The 13,165-nt window shown below is 39.8% G+C and overlaps 1 protein-coding gene across 1 annotated transcript in view; it reads left to right on the top strand.

Moving 5' to 3' along the window:
- The window catches only part of LOC134747409 (neurobeachin-like), a 951,208-nt gene that overhangs the window by 706,048 nt on the left and 231,995 nt on the right, over positions 1 to 13,165 (top strand). The window contains exons 33-39 of the mRNA XM_063682033.1: positions 683 to 780; positions 1,032 to 1,239; positions 1,701 to 1,936; positions 2,149 to 2,300; positions 2,836 to 2,986; positions 4,704 to 4,842; positions 8,932 to 9,068. Coding sequence (XP_063538103.1) covers positions 683 to 780; positions 1,032 to 1,239; positions 1,701 to 1,936; positions 2,149 to 2,300; positions 2,836 to 2,986; positions 4,704 to 4,842; positions 8,932 to 9,068 — 1,121 coding nt within the window. The remainder of the gene's footprint in view (positions 1 to 682; positions 781 to 1,031; positions 1,240 to 1,700; positions 1,937 to 2,148; positions 2,301 to 2,835; positions 2,987 to 4,703; positions 4,843 to 8,931; positions 9,069 to 13,165) is intronic.

Raw genomic sequence — 13,165 nt, forward strand, 5'->3', positions numbered from 1 at the left:
TTTATTACTCTCTGTCACTGTCTGAGGAATAGGTAGTTCCAAAAAGCTCACAGTTATAATCAGGCTTTCGTTCCATTTTCTGAGTAAGCCTGAAAGACTTACTTATTTGTGTATACCTGGTTCTTTGTGACACATTCTATTATTCTCCTAACAGGACGCGGTTATAATTGCCAAATAATTCTATTATGTGCCTAAAATCAACCAATCGGGCGATGAGATATCTGAGAGACTCAACTATTTCTGTATACTTGGTACCTTGCGGTAGTGTCTCCAAGAAAGAAATTAAGCGAAGAAAGAAATTTCGCTTAACCTTCTTTCTTCGCCATTCTAAAATTGCCCATTTAGATTGAGTTAATATTACTCCCAAGAGCTTTGCATGCCTGGTATTTTGTGGTACATTTTATTACACCGCCAATATGATTAGTGCACGGAATGCTGGTTGCCAAATATCTTGAATACGGCTGGGGTGAATAGGGACAAAACTTAAAATGTGATTTACCTGATAATTTCTGAGAAAACACACAAATTGTATTATTTGATTAAAAATAATAGTAGATTTTGTATGATACAATTTCTGTGCGTGTTTTTTTAAGAAATTGTCAGGTAAATCACAATTTAGGTTTTGTCCCTATTCACCGTAGCCGTCCCTATTCACCCCAGTTGACGGTATCTATTATTACAGACATTGAGAAATCCCTTCACGCGCGCAACAACGAGCATCATCATTTGCAGCGGCATCAGAACAGGAGTATGCAGGTTGCGCAAAGGCATCTACATCCGGTACGTTCTTTATTTTGAAACAACCAACAGCATAAAAGTTTCTTTTTTCAAATACTGATATTTTTACGCAGATATCTTTCCAATTTCTAAATTAAACCTAATAAAAGTAATAAACCTAGTCTCGTTAGATTATCGGGCTAGAGATCTGATCTCGCTGATTTAATAAATATCCTATTCATTCAAGTAAAGTCCCTGAAATTGCTTCAGAATACTACGGGCAAAGCGTTTTTAAATATTCCCTATATTTCCAGGACAACGAGACATTAGCCGGCCTAAACGCCATGAACGCTACGATGCCTGTGGATGGCGTATCTCGAGAAGCATCTCTAACACACAAGCTAGAAACCGCGTTAGGACCCGTGTGCCCTCTACTACGCGAAATTATGTTGGACTTCGCACCTTTCTTGTCGAAGACGCTGGTTGGAAGTCATGGTCAAGAGCTGCTTATGGAGGGTAAAGGTATAAGTTATAAGCATGGTAGCTCTTTAGTGCTTCTGCTGTCTTGGTCTGCTTCTGTGCCCTACTACGCGAAATCATGTTGGACTTCGCGCCTTTCCTATCAAAGACGCTGGTTGGAAGTCATTCTACTATTGTGATCAGTGAGACCGCAGTAGGCTCTTTCTGACTCCTACTCGGATCTAACTGGACTTTTTTTATCGAAGTGGTTGGAAGACTGGTTAGTAAAGTTGTAAGCTCTTTGGTACTTCTGCGATCCTGGTAACTGTAGCGGTGTGCTTTTTTATTATGGTGGCTTAATTTGTAAGAAAGCGGTTCTAACATTTTTAAATAATGTGTGTATTTTGCTTTGCTTTGTGTTTACAGTGAGGCCAACCATCTGTTAATAGAGTAGCCGAGTAATATTTCCGCTACTTTTGGTTTTCTGAAGAAATTAATCTGAAATTTCATCCTCCCAATTTCAGGTCTCCAAACTTTCAAATCCAGCACATCAGTCGTCGAACTGGTCATGCTCCTATGCTCTCAAGAATGGCAGAACTCCCTACAAAAGCACGCTGGTTTAGCCTTCATAGAATTAATTAATGAGGGAAGATTACTGTCACACGCTATGAGGGATCACATCGTGAGGGTCGCGAATGAGGCGGAGTTTATACTGAACAGGATGAGGGCTGATGATGTCTTGAAGCATGCTGATTTTGAAGTAAGTCATCTTTTACCTTTTATATAGTTAAGTTGATAAATGAAGATTACTGTCACACGCTATAGGTATGAGGAATCATATCCATAAAACGCATGAGAGATCAAAAATGCATCAAATCCGTTTTTAGTTTCGTTATTGTTCTTTAGTCGATAATATGTTCTCGATTTATTGTTATTGTGAATTGGCAATAAAATTTCGTTTACCATTTCCAGTCCCTATGCGCTCGCACGAGCAGCGAGCGCGCCGACGAGGAGCGAACCTGCGAACGTCTCATCGCCGCCGCGCGCCGCCGCGACCACGCCGCCGCCGCGCGGCTGCTCGACAAACTGCGGCATGCGCCCGGCGCCGGCAGTGCCGCGGCTGGGTATGTATCTCTAGCCCATAACCATACTACTGCAATAGATGTAGACCAGGGTGTAGACGGTAAAAAAAAACCATACCCCTGCAACATATGCTGATGTGTAACAAACGTGTACTTGATAAGCTTCGCCATGCTCCCGGCGCCGGCACTGCTGCTTCTATGTATCAAGCCTTTAAGCACGAAAAATGTTTATCCTGGGGTAAGTGTATCACAAGTATAACATGCAAATGTTTAATCGCAATAGCACGCTTGAGAAACTGGGCCATGCTCCCGGCGCCCGGAGTGCCGCGGCCGGGTATGTAAATATCAAACTTGAATATTTAAAAAAACATATCGCTGCGATCGATGCCGATCAAAACGTTGGATGGGCTGGGGGTGGTCAGTAACAAAACCCTACCACTGCGATAGATGCAAACCAAAAGGGTAGATGAAGGTCTGGGGGTACTCAGTATTAACATATCATTAATAACTCGTGTGGTATCAGACTGGGTATCGAGTTTATCGTCTTTAGTGCTTTATTTGCCTTCTCCTTTTTCAGAAGTACAACTCAATTCTGGAAATTAGACTCGTGGGAAGATGACGCTCGGCGCAGAAGACGATTGGTTCCCGACCCGCGCGGGCAGCGGCACGCCGCCGCCGCATTATCGAGGTCGCCCGCCGCGCCGCCGCCGAGCGACGCTATACTGCAGGTGGGTTATAATCTCCTAGTACTGTTATAGCTCATAAAAGCTGGTTACATGGTTTGTGAAAGCAAAATCTTTACTGCGAGTAGACTCATAAAAATTAGCCACAACCGAATACAGAACCTCCTCGATCTATTCAAGTCGGTTAAAACTTAAAAGACGTTCCTAGTTTCTACCTTATCGACGTTGCCCGCCGCCGCTGCCAATCGACGCCATATTAAATATGATAGGATTTTAAAAAACTTTTCGGAGGATTAAGAATAATTGGTATCTTCCTGTGAAGACAAGAGAGCTTAAAATAAGTCTTTCTGATACGAATAGATTCACGAGACGACAATGGCGTGCGTTCAACTACGAGTTGAACCGACCTACCTGGATCTGTCATTCTAATAAAAAATGGCACAAAAGCAGAATTGAATACCTACCTAGTAAATTGGCCAATTCATCGGAATCTTATTGGAGGTAACGAAAGAGTTGGGTAGGTACCTGATCTGTGAGGATAAAGACACGCAGATAGTCAAACCAAGGAAAGTCTGCAAAGATTTTGACAGCACACGGAGTGCAGGTGTTATTTTAAACGTCAAACTTCTATGAAATTATGACGTATAAACAACACTGGCACTGCGTGTGCTGTCAAAATCTCTACAGACTTTTCTTGATCTAACTATACCTGTATTTAGCGCGCTCATGACATGCAATGATGCTATAGGTACCTACTACAGGAAGGTTATGGTGCCTTGGTAACAAAATGGAATATACTTAACCCTTTTCGAAGGAATACGATTTGGTCAGTCAGGACAGGACAAAACAATTAGCAACAGTGCAATTGTGGTGATGTGGAGCCATATTTATTAAAAGGAATTAAGTTTAGTTTAGTTTTCCCACGCGTAAGTTTTTTAGCATATGCACATTGTGCACAATTTTACAATGCACATTCCCGTTCTTTTTTTGTGATTTCCGCCACCACGCTTCGATCTTCTGCCCGGGCCAATGCAGTAAGATGGTATGCTACTAGTAGGTTATAATGTCTTGGTACTTATGGGAATCAACGTTTAATCCGATAGACTTATAAGTATAACCCGGGGCAAGAAGAAAGATGGTACTACCTGATCCTCAAAATAGGACAAAAAAATAAGGCCGCTGCCACCCTTGAGTTCAATAACAGGCTAGCCCGCGCTGGAACCCTTTACTAAGGACAGGTTATGCGTTCCTAGTACCAATCTAGATCAGAATTAACCCTTTTCCCACGAACTTTGCGCAAAATGCACATGCTGTCCGCGTTTTTTGTGATTTCGAAAGGGTTGTGACGTCACAAATAGGAAACCACATTTTACGAGTTGAATGCAAGTTTTTTCACGTATTGCGGTGTGTCCCTCTTGTCAGTTACTAAAATTAGGACACTCTAGATAGATATAAGGATACCATCATGCGAACTTGGAATTCATAAGTAGGTAAAATAGACCTTAATGCGAACACATAAAGTTCACTGAAGGTAAGAGTGTTTCCGGCTAGTTTCAGTCTCTAAAACCAAAAAAACTGCCTGTTTACCTAAACTGCCTTATTTATACAAACTATAATATACAATATATATATATATGTGCAATCTCGTATCATCCGTCCACACTGATAATTGACAATTCTTAAACCTTAATGCAACGATATAAGGTCCTTCGATGGTTAAAACTTAAAACTTCCCTTTCTTTATAAAAAAATGTGTTTCCAGGCAACGGAGGAGTTCCACGCTCGCATCGCAGCGGGCGGCGCGGGGCGCGGTGCACAGCTGCCAACGCCGGCGGCTGCTGAACTCCTTGACGATGCTGAACTCCTGGTGGATGATAGGGAAATCGATGCCGATCTTACCGGTAAAATTGGGCTTTTTATCTTATTTTTTGTTGTCCTTTTCAGACTTGTCTTGTGTATGGCCAAACAATATAAGATAATAAGAGCTCGTTCCCACTATGTCGGATGACGGAACGATTTTTAATCGGGTGTCGTAGCGGCAGAACATTTTATATGACGCTATTCACACACGAACGACAACGATTTTGTGTCGGATCCGACATAAAATATCGTGTTTTGTCAGCCGTCCGTCCGGAAAAAAATGCTGCGCTGTTCACATGATGTGGGATGTCGGACCGACCCCGCCCGCGCCGCACCCCCTGTGCCTCCCGCGCGTCAAATGAGAAACTCAAATGGCACCAGCTGCGGTCGTGGCCGACAGCCGACTAGTGTGAACAGAGGCACCGACACCCGCTTAAAAATCGTCCCGACAGGCGACTAGTGTGAACGAGCTCTAAGGGGAGGGATTTTAATCTATTCAGCATTGTTTGCCAAATACAAACATAATTATTTCGCAAGATAAATACAAACTGTGTGACATTTACCAGGCTATCATAAGATACATGGAGCTCAATGGGCTCAGCTCATAAATAGCTGTACCTTTAGAAATTAGAACCTTTTTTGCAAAGCATTGGGTGCTAACAGCAACACTTACCTGAACATCGATGAACCTTATAGCTTTGGAATAATGTTTACAAATCGCCGCTTTGTAATGTGGACAACGGTACAACGAAAATACATGTCAAAAGGATCGTAAACAAGTCTTAGTGCCAGTTGCACCATCCGCACTTGACAGACTGATCAACGTCACCCGGCGCGCCGCGGCGGTTTACTATGAAACTTTCCATACAATAAAAATTTGCGGACTCTTAACGATGACAAACAGTTGGTGCAACCGATCCTTAGTGCGGCGGTTTTTGGTCTAGAAGACTTCTAGAGATCGATTTTCGCTCATGTCGTCGCAGACATGGACATAATTGGTATCAGTGCATTCAGTGTGATGTCATGAACACAAATATATGAGATGACAAGCGCGGGATTGTTTTTTTTTCTTACTATAGCAATATGGGTACCAAATGAAAGCTAGTGAAAAGACCATTTCAAAAATATATGTTAATAGTCTGTTTTTTTGTTTGTTTTAATAATAGTTGCAGTTTAATGTAACAGAAAATTATACTTTTTTTCAACTTGATGTACTTTTCTTATTTTTGGTTATATCTGGTTAATTATTTTTAACGTTATATAGAGGATATTTACAGTCACTTGGTATTTATTTTGGAATGATCCATTCAGTCATTTTCAATTTAGAGCATAGTCAACTATGGATTGTGAAATTTTTGAACGTTTTCTAATAATTTGTTAGACGAAGTCGTGAAAATGTTACAGTATGTTATATATTTGTGATCTACTCACAAAGCCCTTTCATTTGATACCCCACATGGTATGATAAAAAAAAAGTTAAAAACTTTGTACTGCCGACTTTTTGACGTCACAGCAACTACCCCCACCACTTTCGCGCTTGTCATCTCATATATTTGTGATCAGGACATCACACTGAATGCACTGATACCAAAAATGTCCATGTCTGCGACGACATGAGCGAAAAGTAACCTAAAGCCTGTTCCGCCAAGCCACTATCTTGAAAACTTTGAAAGAATGTGGGAGGTTTCCATCTCTTGAACGTAGATCTCGTGTGCTCTGTGCTAGAAAGAAACAATTTCTTATTATATTCTTCACATCATGTGACATCCAACCAGGATCTCATGAAAACATGGGGAAGGTTGGCAGTAATAAAACGGGCAAGTCAATATTTTCACACAGCAAAATTTGCTAACAAATTAAGGGCTAGTTTGTTTTGTCAATAAATTCGCTAAATAAACAAATAACGTGTGTCATCGACCAGGAAATCATAAAAACCGTAGAGCTTTTCAAAAAGGTTCGTAAATAAAGTGCCAAGATGAATCTCCAAGAAAGGGACCATTGATTGTTGCAAGGCATACCTATATAATATGTATAATAAAGAACCTTTGAAACTACAACGACCCTGTTAACTGACAACTGGTAAACCTTAATGCAAAGAAATACGGTCCACCAATGGTCGGTTCAGATATAGTTTGTCAAGGGACTGTCTCATTTCGGGCGTAGACGGAGAGAGTCATGCTGTCCTTGTCTTGCACTGGTGCTGGCGCCCAGAAGAAGGGGATGAGTGTAGTTTTTTTGTTTCTGACAAGACAAGACTTGACAAGATTTGCTTGACCAACTATAGTTGCTATTGCTATTAGTACTTACTTGTCACTGTCAATATCCCAAGTAAGTAAACTAAAGTAAACTATTTAAATAAAGCCTGACCAGGAATATATGATCACGCGCCATGTTGCGGAATTTCACTGGAACTATTTTTTCATACTATACTGAACTGTCGCCCTATACATGCACAACAATAGCGCCCTCTGGACAATGATCATATTTTGCTGGTCAGGCTTTAAATGTAGGAGGGCCTTTATGTTTTTAGCATTGTTTGCTTATGTTTCAATGAGGGCTAACGCGTATGAATTCGCCGCTAGGGGCGCTAGTGTAGATGGTAGTCTTTTCCATAGTTCGAAATGTCAAATGTCACTTGTCACTTCAATGACTGACAGCTGTTCTTTAGTCTTTTGGACCACCATCAACAGAGGCGCCAACTGGTGAGCCAAAAAAACGATAGCCCTCATTTGAAAAAAAAAAAACAAACACTGCTCCGTGGCCAACAGTGCTGCTTGGTTAGAATGACATCCCGGTTGGTGTCATATATTATGTTTGATTGTTTTTATTGTAAGTTGCAGTCGTTTCATTGACATTTTTTCAAAAAAGTGCTTTTCAATAAAGATTGGCAAATTCGTTTCGCTACTTTTTTCCATCAGATCCGTTAAGAGCTCCATGGTTTTCATGGTGCCCTGGTGGATTGTCACGCAATTACTTTGCGAAATTAACAAATTGTGTTCAGCTTTAATGAAATATCACTATCACGTAATTGTGACAAGGTAGCGAAAAGAAATTGCCAATCTTTATTGAAAGCACATTTTGAAAAAATGTAAATGAAAGAAAGGACTGTCACTTACAATAAGAACGTAATTAATAACCATTAGAGCACTGTTGGCCGGTGATAATAAGCTAAAAGCAATTTTCATTGAAACACATTTTGACTACCTAACCTGTCAAAGGATGCTTGCAATTAAAACCACCTATTTATTAATTTCGCAATATAAATAAACATTGTGTGACACCATACCAGGATACCATAGTATCTAAGAAGCTATTACAGATTCTATTATCTATTATTATATTATCCGTGAAGGAATATCTTTCAAATTTTATTGCAAAGCGAACTGGAACTATGAATAGAGAGTAGGTAGAGGTAAGAAGAAAACTCTTTATGAGATAACAGTTGCAAAAGTGTCAGCTGTCAGCTATAAATAATAGTTCCAAATCTCTTCAGAGTGGCGCTAGAGTAGCTTTCAGTATTGACAGCTGTCAACGACGACGAGTCGACGTAATAGTAATAAGTAAAGCCTGACCAGGAATATATGATCACGCGCCATGTTGCGGAATTTCACTGGAGTTGCAGGCGTACATAGGCTACGGAGACTGCTTAACATCAGGCGGGCCGTATGCTTGTTTGCCACCGACGTAGTATAAAAAAAAACTATTTTTTTCATACTATACTGAACTGTCACCCTATATAGATTGAGAATAACAGCGCCCTCTTGACAATGATCATATATTTCTGGTCAGGCTTTAGCTACTTACTACTATTACGTCGACTCATTGTCAGCCATTATTGATGGAGTGAATGATTTGTCAATGATTTGAAAATTTTTATACACACCTGTCAAAGCTGCGTCACCTGCCAAGTTAAATGTAACCTGATGTCATTTTAATTATAGGTATTTATGAGGTATTTGAAAAAGTGGAGATAGTAAGACCACCCTGTAACTTTACAGTCCACACACCCTAGTGAAAAAGGGTAGAAGTCCCATATAACTTCTTAAACTTAATCACAGTTTCGCAACATAAACAAATTGTGTGACAAACAACCAGGACCACATGAACATAACAGAGATCATTTTTCGCAGGCCCAGTAAACATAAGTACGAAGGCGAGACTAGTAGCTCCAGGATTGGTCGCTCCGGGCACCGTTTCTTTGACGTCAACGGAGCTATACTTCGAGGTCGACGAGGACGATCCGGAGTATAAGAAGATTGACCCTGAGGTAAGTGGATATCATATCATTATTCTATTTTTAATCATTTACGTAATAACTTCAAGTTATAATAACTTGAAGTAAAATTTGAACTACCGAAGCCAGACCGTATCGCCCAGCGCCATCTAGTAGAAATAAGGTGTTTCACTTTGTGGGTAGCGCGTCGGTGCACTTCGTTGTGGTTTTCGGAAGTTGTTGAGCTTTGGAGGAGCTAGTTCGTGTGAATTTCGGTAGGTGTCGCTAATTCGTTAGTATTGAGTATTTAGCGCAATTCCAAAGGACTCGTCTCCGAATTAAGACTCCGCAAGTGAGTAAAATAAGCGTTCTTGATGGGTCGGTACACCACACCCATGATTTTACTTACTTAAATACTTACTCCTCTGGCGCAGCGACCTAAAGTGTTTCTTGGCCTTCAACACGATTGCTCGCCGCTGATCCGGTGCTGTGCAGTTTTGAATATGAAGAAAATGCATTTTGAATTTTTAGGTAAAAAATGAGAGTAGTCTGAAAAGGACTTAAGTCACTACATCTACAAAAGGCTCGGGGTCTCTAACAAGTTGCAAAAGATATCGACACAAATTACACACAAACAGTAACGCATACGTAATATCAATTACCAGGGTATAATAAGTACAAGGAAGCATCAGTTAGGCCAGATTGAACCGTCCGGGGCCGGACAGGCGCCCCGCGGCCCGCCACGGGACGTCATTGTCCCGCCGTCCAGGACGCCTTTGTCCGGGACAGCGGAGATGCCCCACACGCCGGTCTAGGGAGGGGCACTGTCGATAAACGCACTGTAAGATTCAGGCGATAAAAGCTGTTTCATTTAATGTTTTTCTCATAAAAGTTTTTTTTAATTCTCATAAAAGATTTGAGAAAATAGAAAGAAACCTAAGTTTAACTTTAAATTAAGTACCTATATCAAAACCGCATAAAAAAAATTGTGTGTTGGAGCTCCGACAAACGATTATAAAATTTAAGATCAAAGCTCCCCAAATTGACAGTTCTTGTTTATTTATGTATTTATTTATTTAAAAATTTAAATCATTTAATTATTGACATAGAATAAAATAAAGTGTTTCCATGCAGCCGTTGCTAGGGGATGCGCAAAATAACTTGCGAGCGAAACATAACGTAACGTTCGTAACGTTTGATTTTACTCCCCATACATTTTCATAACCCGGGCTTATACTTATGTATATGAAAATCGATTCTTAAGGAGTAAACTCGGATAAACTCCAAAAACTAACATATCGATAAATCTTGCGGCCCGCACTATCATGGCGCCTCGCCGCGGGGCCGTATTGTTCGAATCCTAAGTGCCTCATATTCGGTTACCCGCATCGCGCTATACATATCGATACGCATCCATCCCATCGTTATAAAATCCTAAAACACTTTTCTAACACATTCAAAATCGAATCTTATGCGTTTAAGTTTAAGGTTGATTTTTGAGTGGGAAGGAAATGGTTGACAGGCTTGTTTGATATGAAAAGGGCTATCATAATTTTCAATTTTACTACTTCTTGAATACACGAGAGTTAATAAATAATCGTACAATGGCGTCGCGCCTTCGGGTTCAGTATTGTCATGCGATAGTCTTCGTAATTTATAATATTTGTTTAATAGCTATAACCATTATACTTTTATTAATGTGAATATTTTATTGTGTTGGTTTTGTTAATGGGTTGTAATTGTCGTATCAGGATAAACGGGGTTGTTACCTGTTTACGAGTTTACTTTATGTATGTATGTATGTATGTATAAACTCTTTATTGTACAAAACACAGAACAAATATGGCACAGAAATAGTCAGTACAAAGGCGAACTTATCCCTTATTATGATTTGATTTTATGATTTATTTTATTATGATGTTTTCTTTATTATGATTGTTAATTAATTTCGTACGGTTATAAAATGATATTGTCATTTAACTTTTTCAATATAGGTACATAAGTGCAATATAATTGATTAAAATATTAAATAAGACTATATAAAAATTAAACAGCATACGAAGAAAAATATAAATATAATTATTATCATTTCTTTTTAGGGTTCCGTACCCAAAGGGTAAAAACGTGACCCTATTACTAAGACTCCGCGGTCCGTCTGTCTGTCATCTGTATCTCATGAACCGTGATAGCTAGATAGTTGAAATTTTCGCAGATGGAGGATTTATGTTGCCGCTATAACAACAAATACTAAAAAGTACGGATTCCTCAGTGCTCGAATCCGACTCGCACTTGGCCGGTTTTTGAAGTACCTACATGTCGTAAACCGACGAAGACCATTTTTAACCGACTTCAAGATTTCGAAGGAGGAGGTTCTCAATTCGGTTGTGTTTTTTTTTTTTTTTTTTTTTTTTTTCATGTTTGTTACTCCATAACTCCGTCATTTCGGGACCGATTTTGAAAATTCTTTTTGTGATTGTAAGTATATATATACAGATTGGTCCCGTTTTCGTCAAAAAGCAGTTCTGATGATGGGATCCATGAGGAATCGAGAGAACTCCTCAAATGTTAAAGGCATACATATAGTGATTTTAGTATTTTCATCAACAAATCAAGCACTTACATTTAAAAAAGTGACATCTGATGAAGTGGAACTGCTGATGATGATCAGAACGGAACTCTTCAATGACGCATAGTTCACGTTTGGCGATTTGTCCTCTTCGTTATGTTTGTTAAGCAAGTTAGGTTTTCAAAAAACATTTTTGTCAAGCTTGAGTTCTGATGATGGGATCCATGAGGAATCGAGGGAACTCCTCAAATATGAAAGGCATACATATAGTGATTTTTGTATTTTTATAAACAAATCCAGCACTTCCATTTTAAAAAGTGACATTTGATGAAGTGGAACTGCTGATGATGATCAGAACGGAACTCTTCAATGATGCATAGTTCACGTTTGGCGATTTGTCCTCTTCGTTATGTTTGTTAAGCAAGTTAGGTTTTCAAGAAACATTTTTGTCAAGCTCGAGTTCTGATGATGGGATCCATGAGGAATCGAGGGAACTCCTCAAATGTGAAAGGCATACATATAGCGATTTTTGTATTTTTATCAACAAATCCAGCATTTTCATTTTAAAAAGTGACATTTGATGAAGTGGAACTGCTGATGATGATCAGAATGGAACTCTTTAATGACGCATAGTTTACGTTTGGCGATTTGTCCACTTCTTTATGTTTGTTAAGCAACTTAAGTTTTTAAGACATATTTTTGTCAAGCTCGAGTTCTGATGATGAGACCCACGAGGAACCGAGGGAACTCCTCAAATGTGAAAGGCATACATATAGTGATTTTTGTATTTTCATCAACAGATCCAGCACATACATTTAAAAAGTGATATTTGATGAAGTGGAACTGCTGATGATGATCAGAATGGAACTATTCAATGACACATAGTTCACGTTTGGCGATTTGTTCTCTTCCTTATGGACCCAAACCCAAACTTGGACCCGGACTCGGACCCGGACCCGGGTCTGAACATGGACCCCAACTCGGACCCGGACCTGGACCCGGACAGCCGGACACAGACCCGGACTCGGATCCGGACCCAGACCCGGACCCGGAAATGCTACTAGAAAAGTGGGTTAGGTGGGTGGGTGGGTTTTGAACTGCGATTCTCACAGAACAGAACTGCTATCAGAAAAGTAGGTTAGGTTAGGTTAGAGCTGTGACCCTTACAGAAACGAAATGCTACCAGAAAAGTAGGTTAGGTTAAGTTAGAACTGCGACCCTTACAAAAACGAAATGCTACTAGAAAAGTGGGTCGGTTTACCTCCTTTTCTACATAATTAGGCAAAAGATGCTGTCTTTTTCATTTCATTGTCTGGAATCTAAGAATGCTTTCAGCGGCATCCCCCATTGAAGTCGGTTTTTTTTTCTTAAAAATTATTTGCGTTTTTTCGCAAATTCGCAATTGTAAACATAACTTATAAATGCTAGTTGGAATATGTTTATTGTTTATTATCTGCGCTAAATAGCAAATTAATCCAACTGACCCCGTAACTACACTCAAGTAATTTACCGGCCTAATTAACAAGCGACAGCGGATTAGAATTATTTAAATATGTGACACAATCTTACACAAATCGACCTAGGA

The sequence above is a fragment of the Cydia strobilella genome, chromosome 14 (genome assembly GCF_947568885.1).
Source record: "Cydia strobilella chromosome 14, ilCydStro3.1, whole genome shotgun sequence".
Taxonomy (NCBI): Eukaryota; Metazoa; Arthropoda; class Insecta; order Lepidoptera; family Tortricidae; genus Cydia; species Cydia strobilella.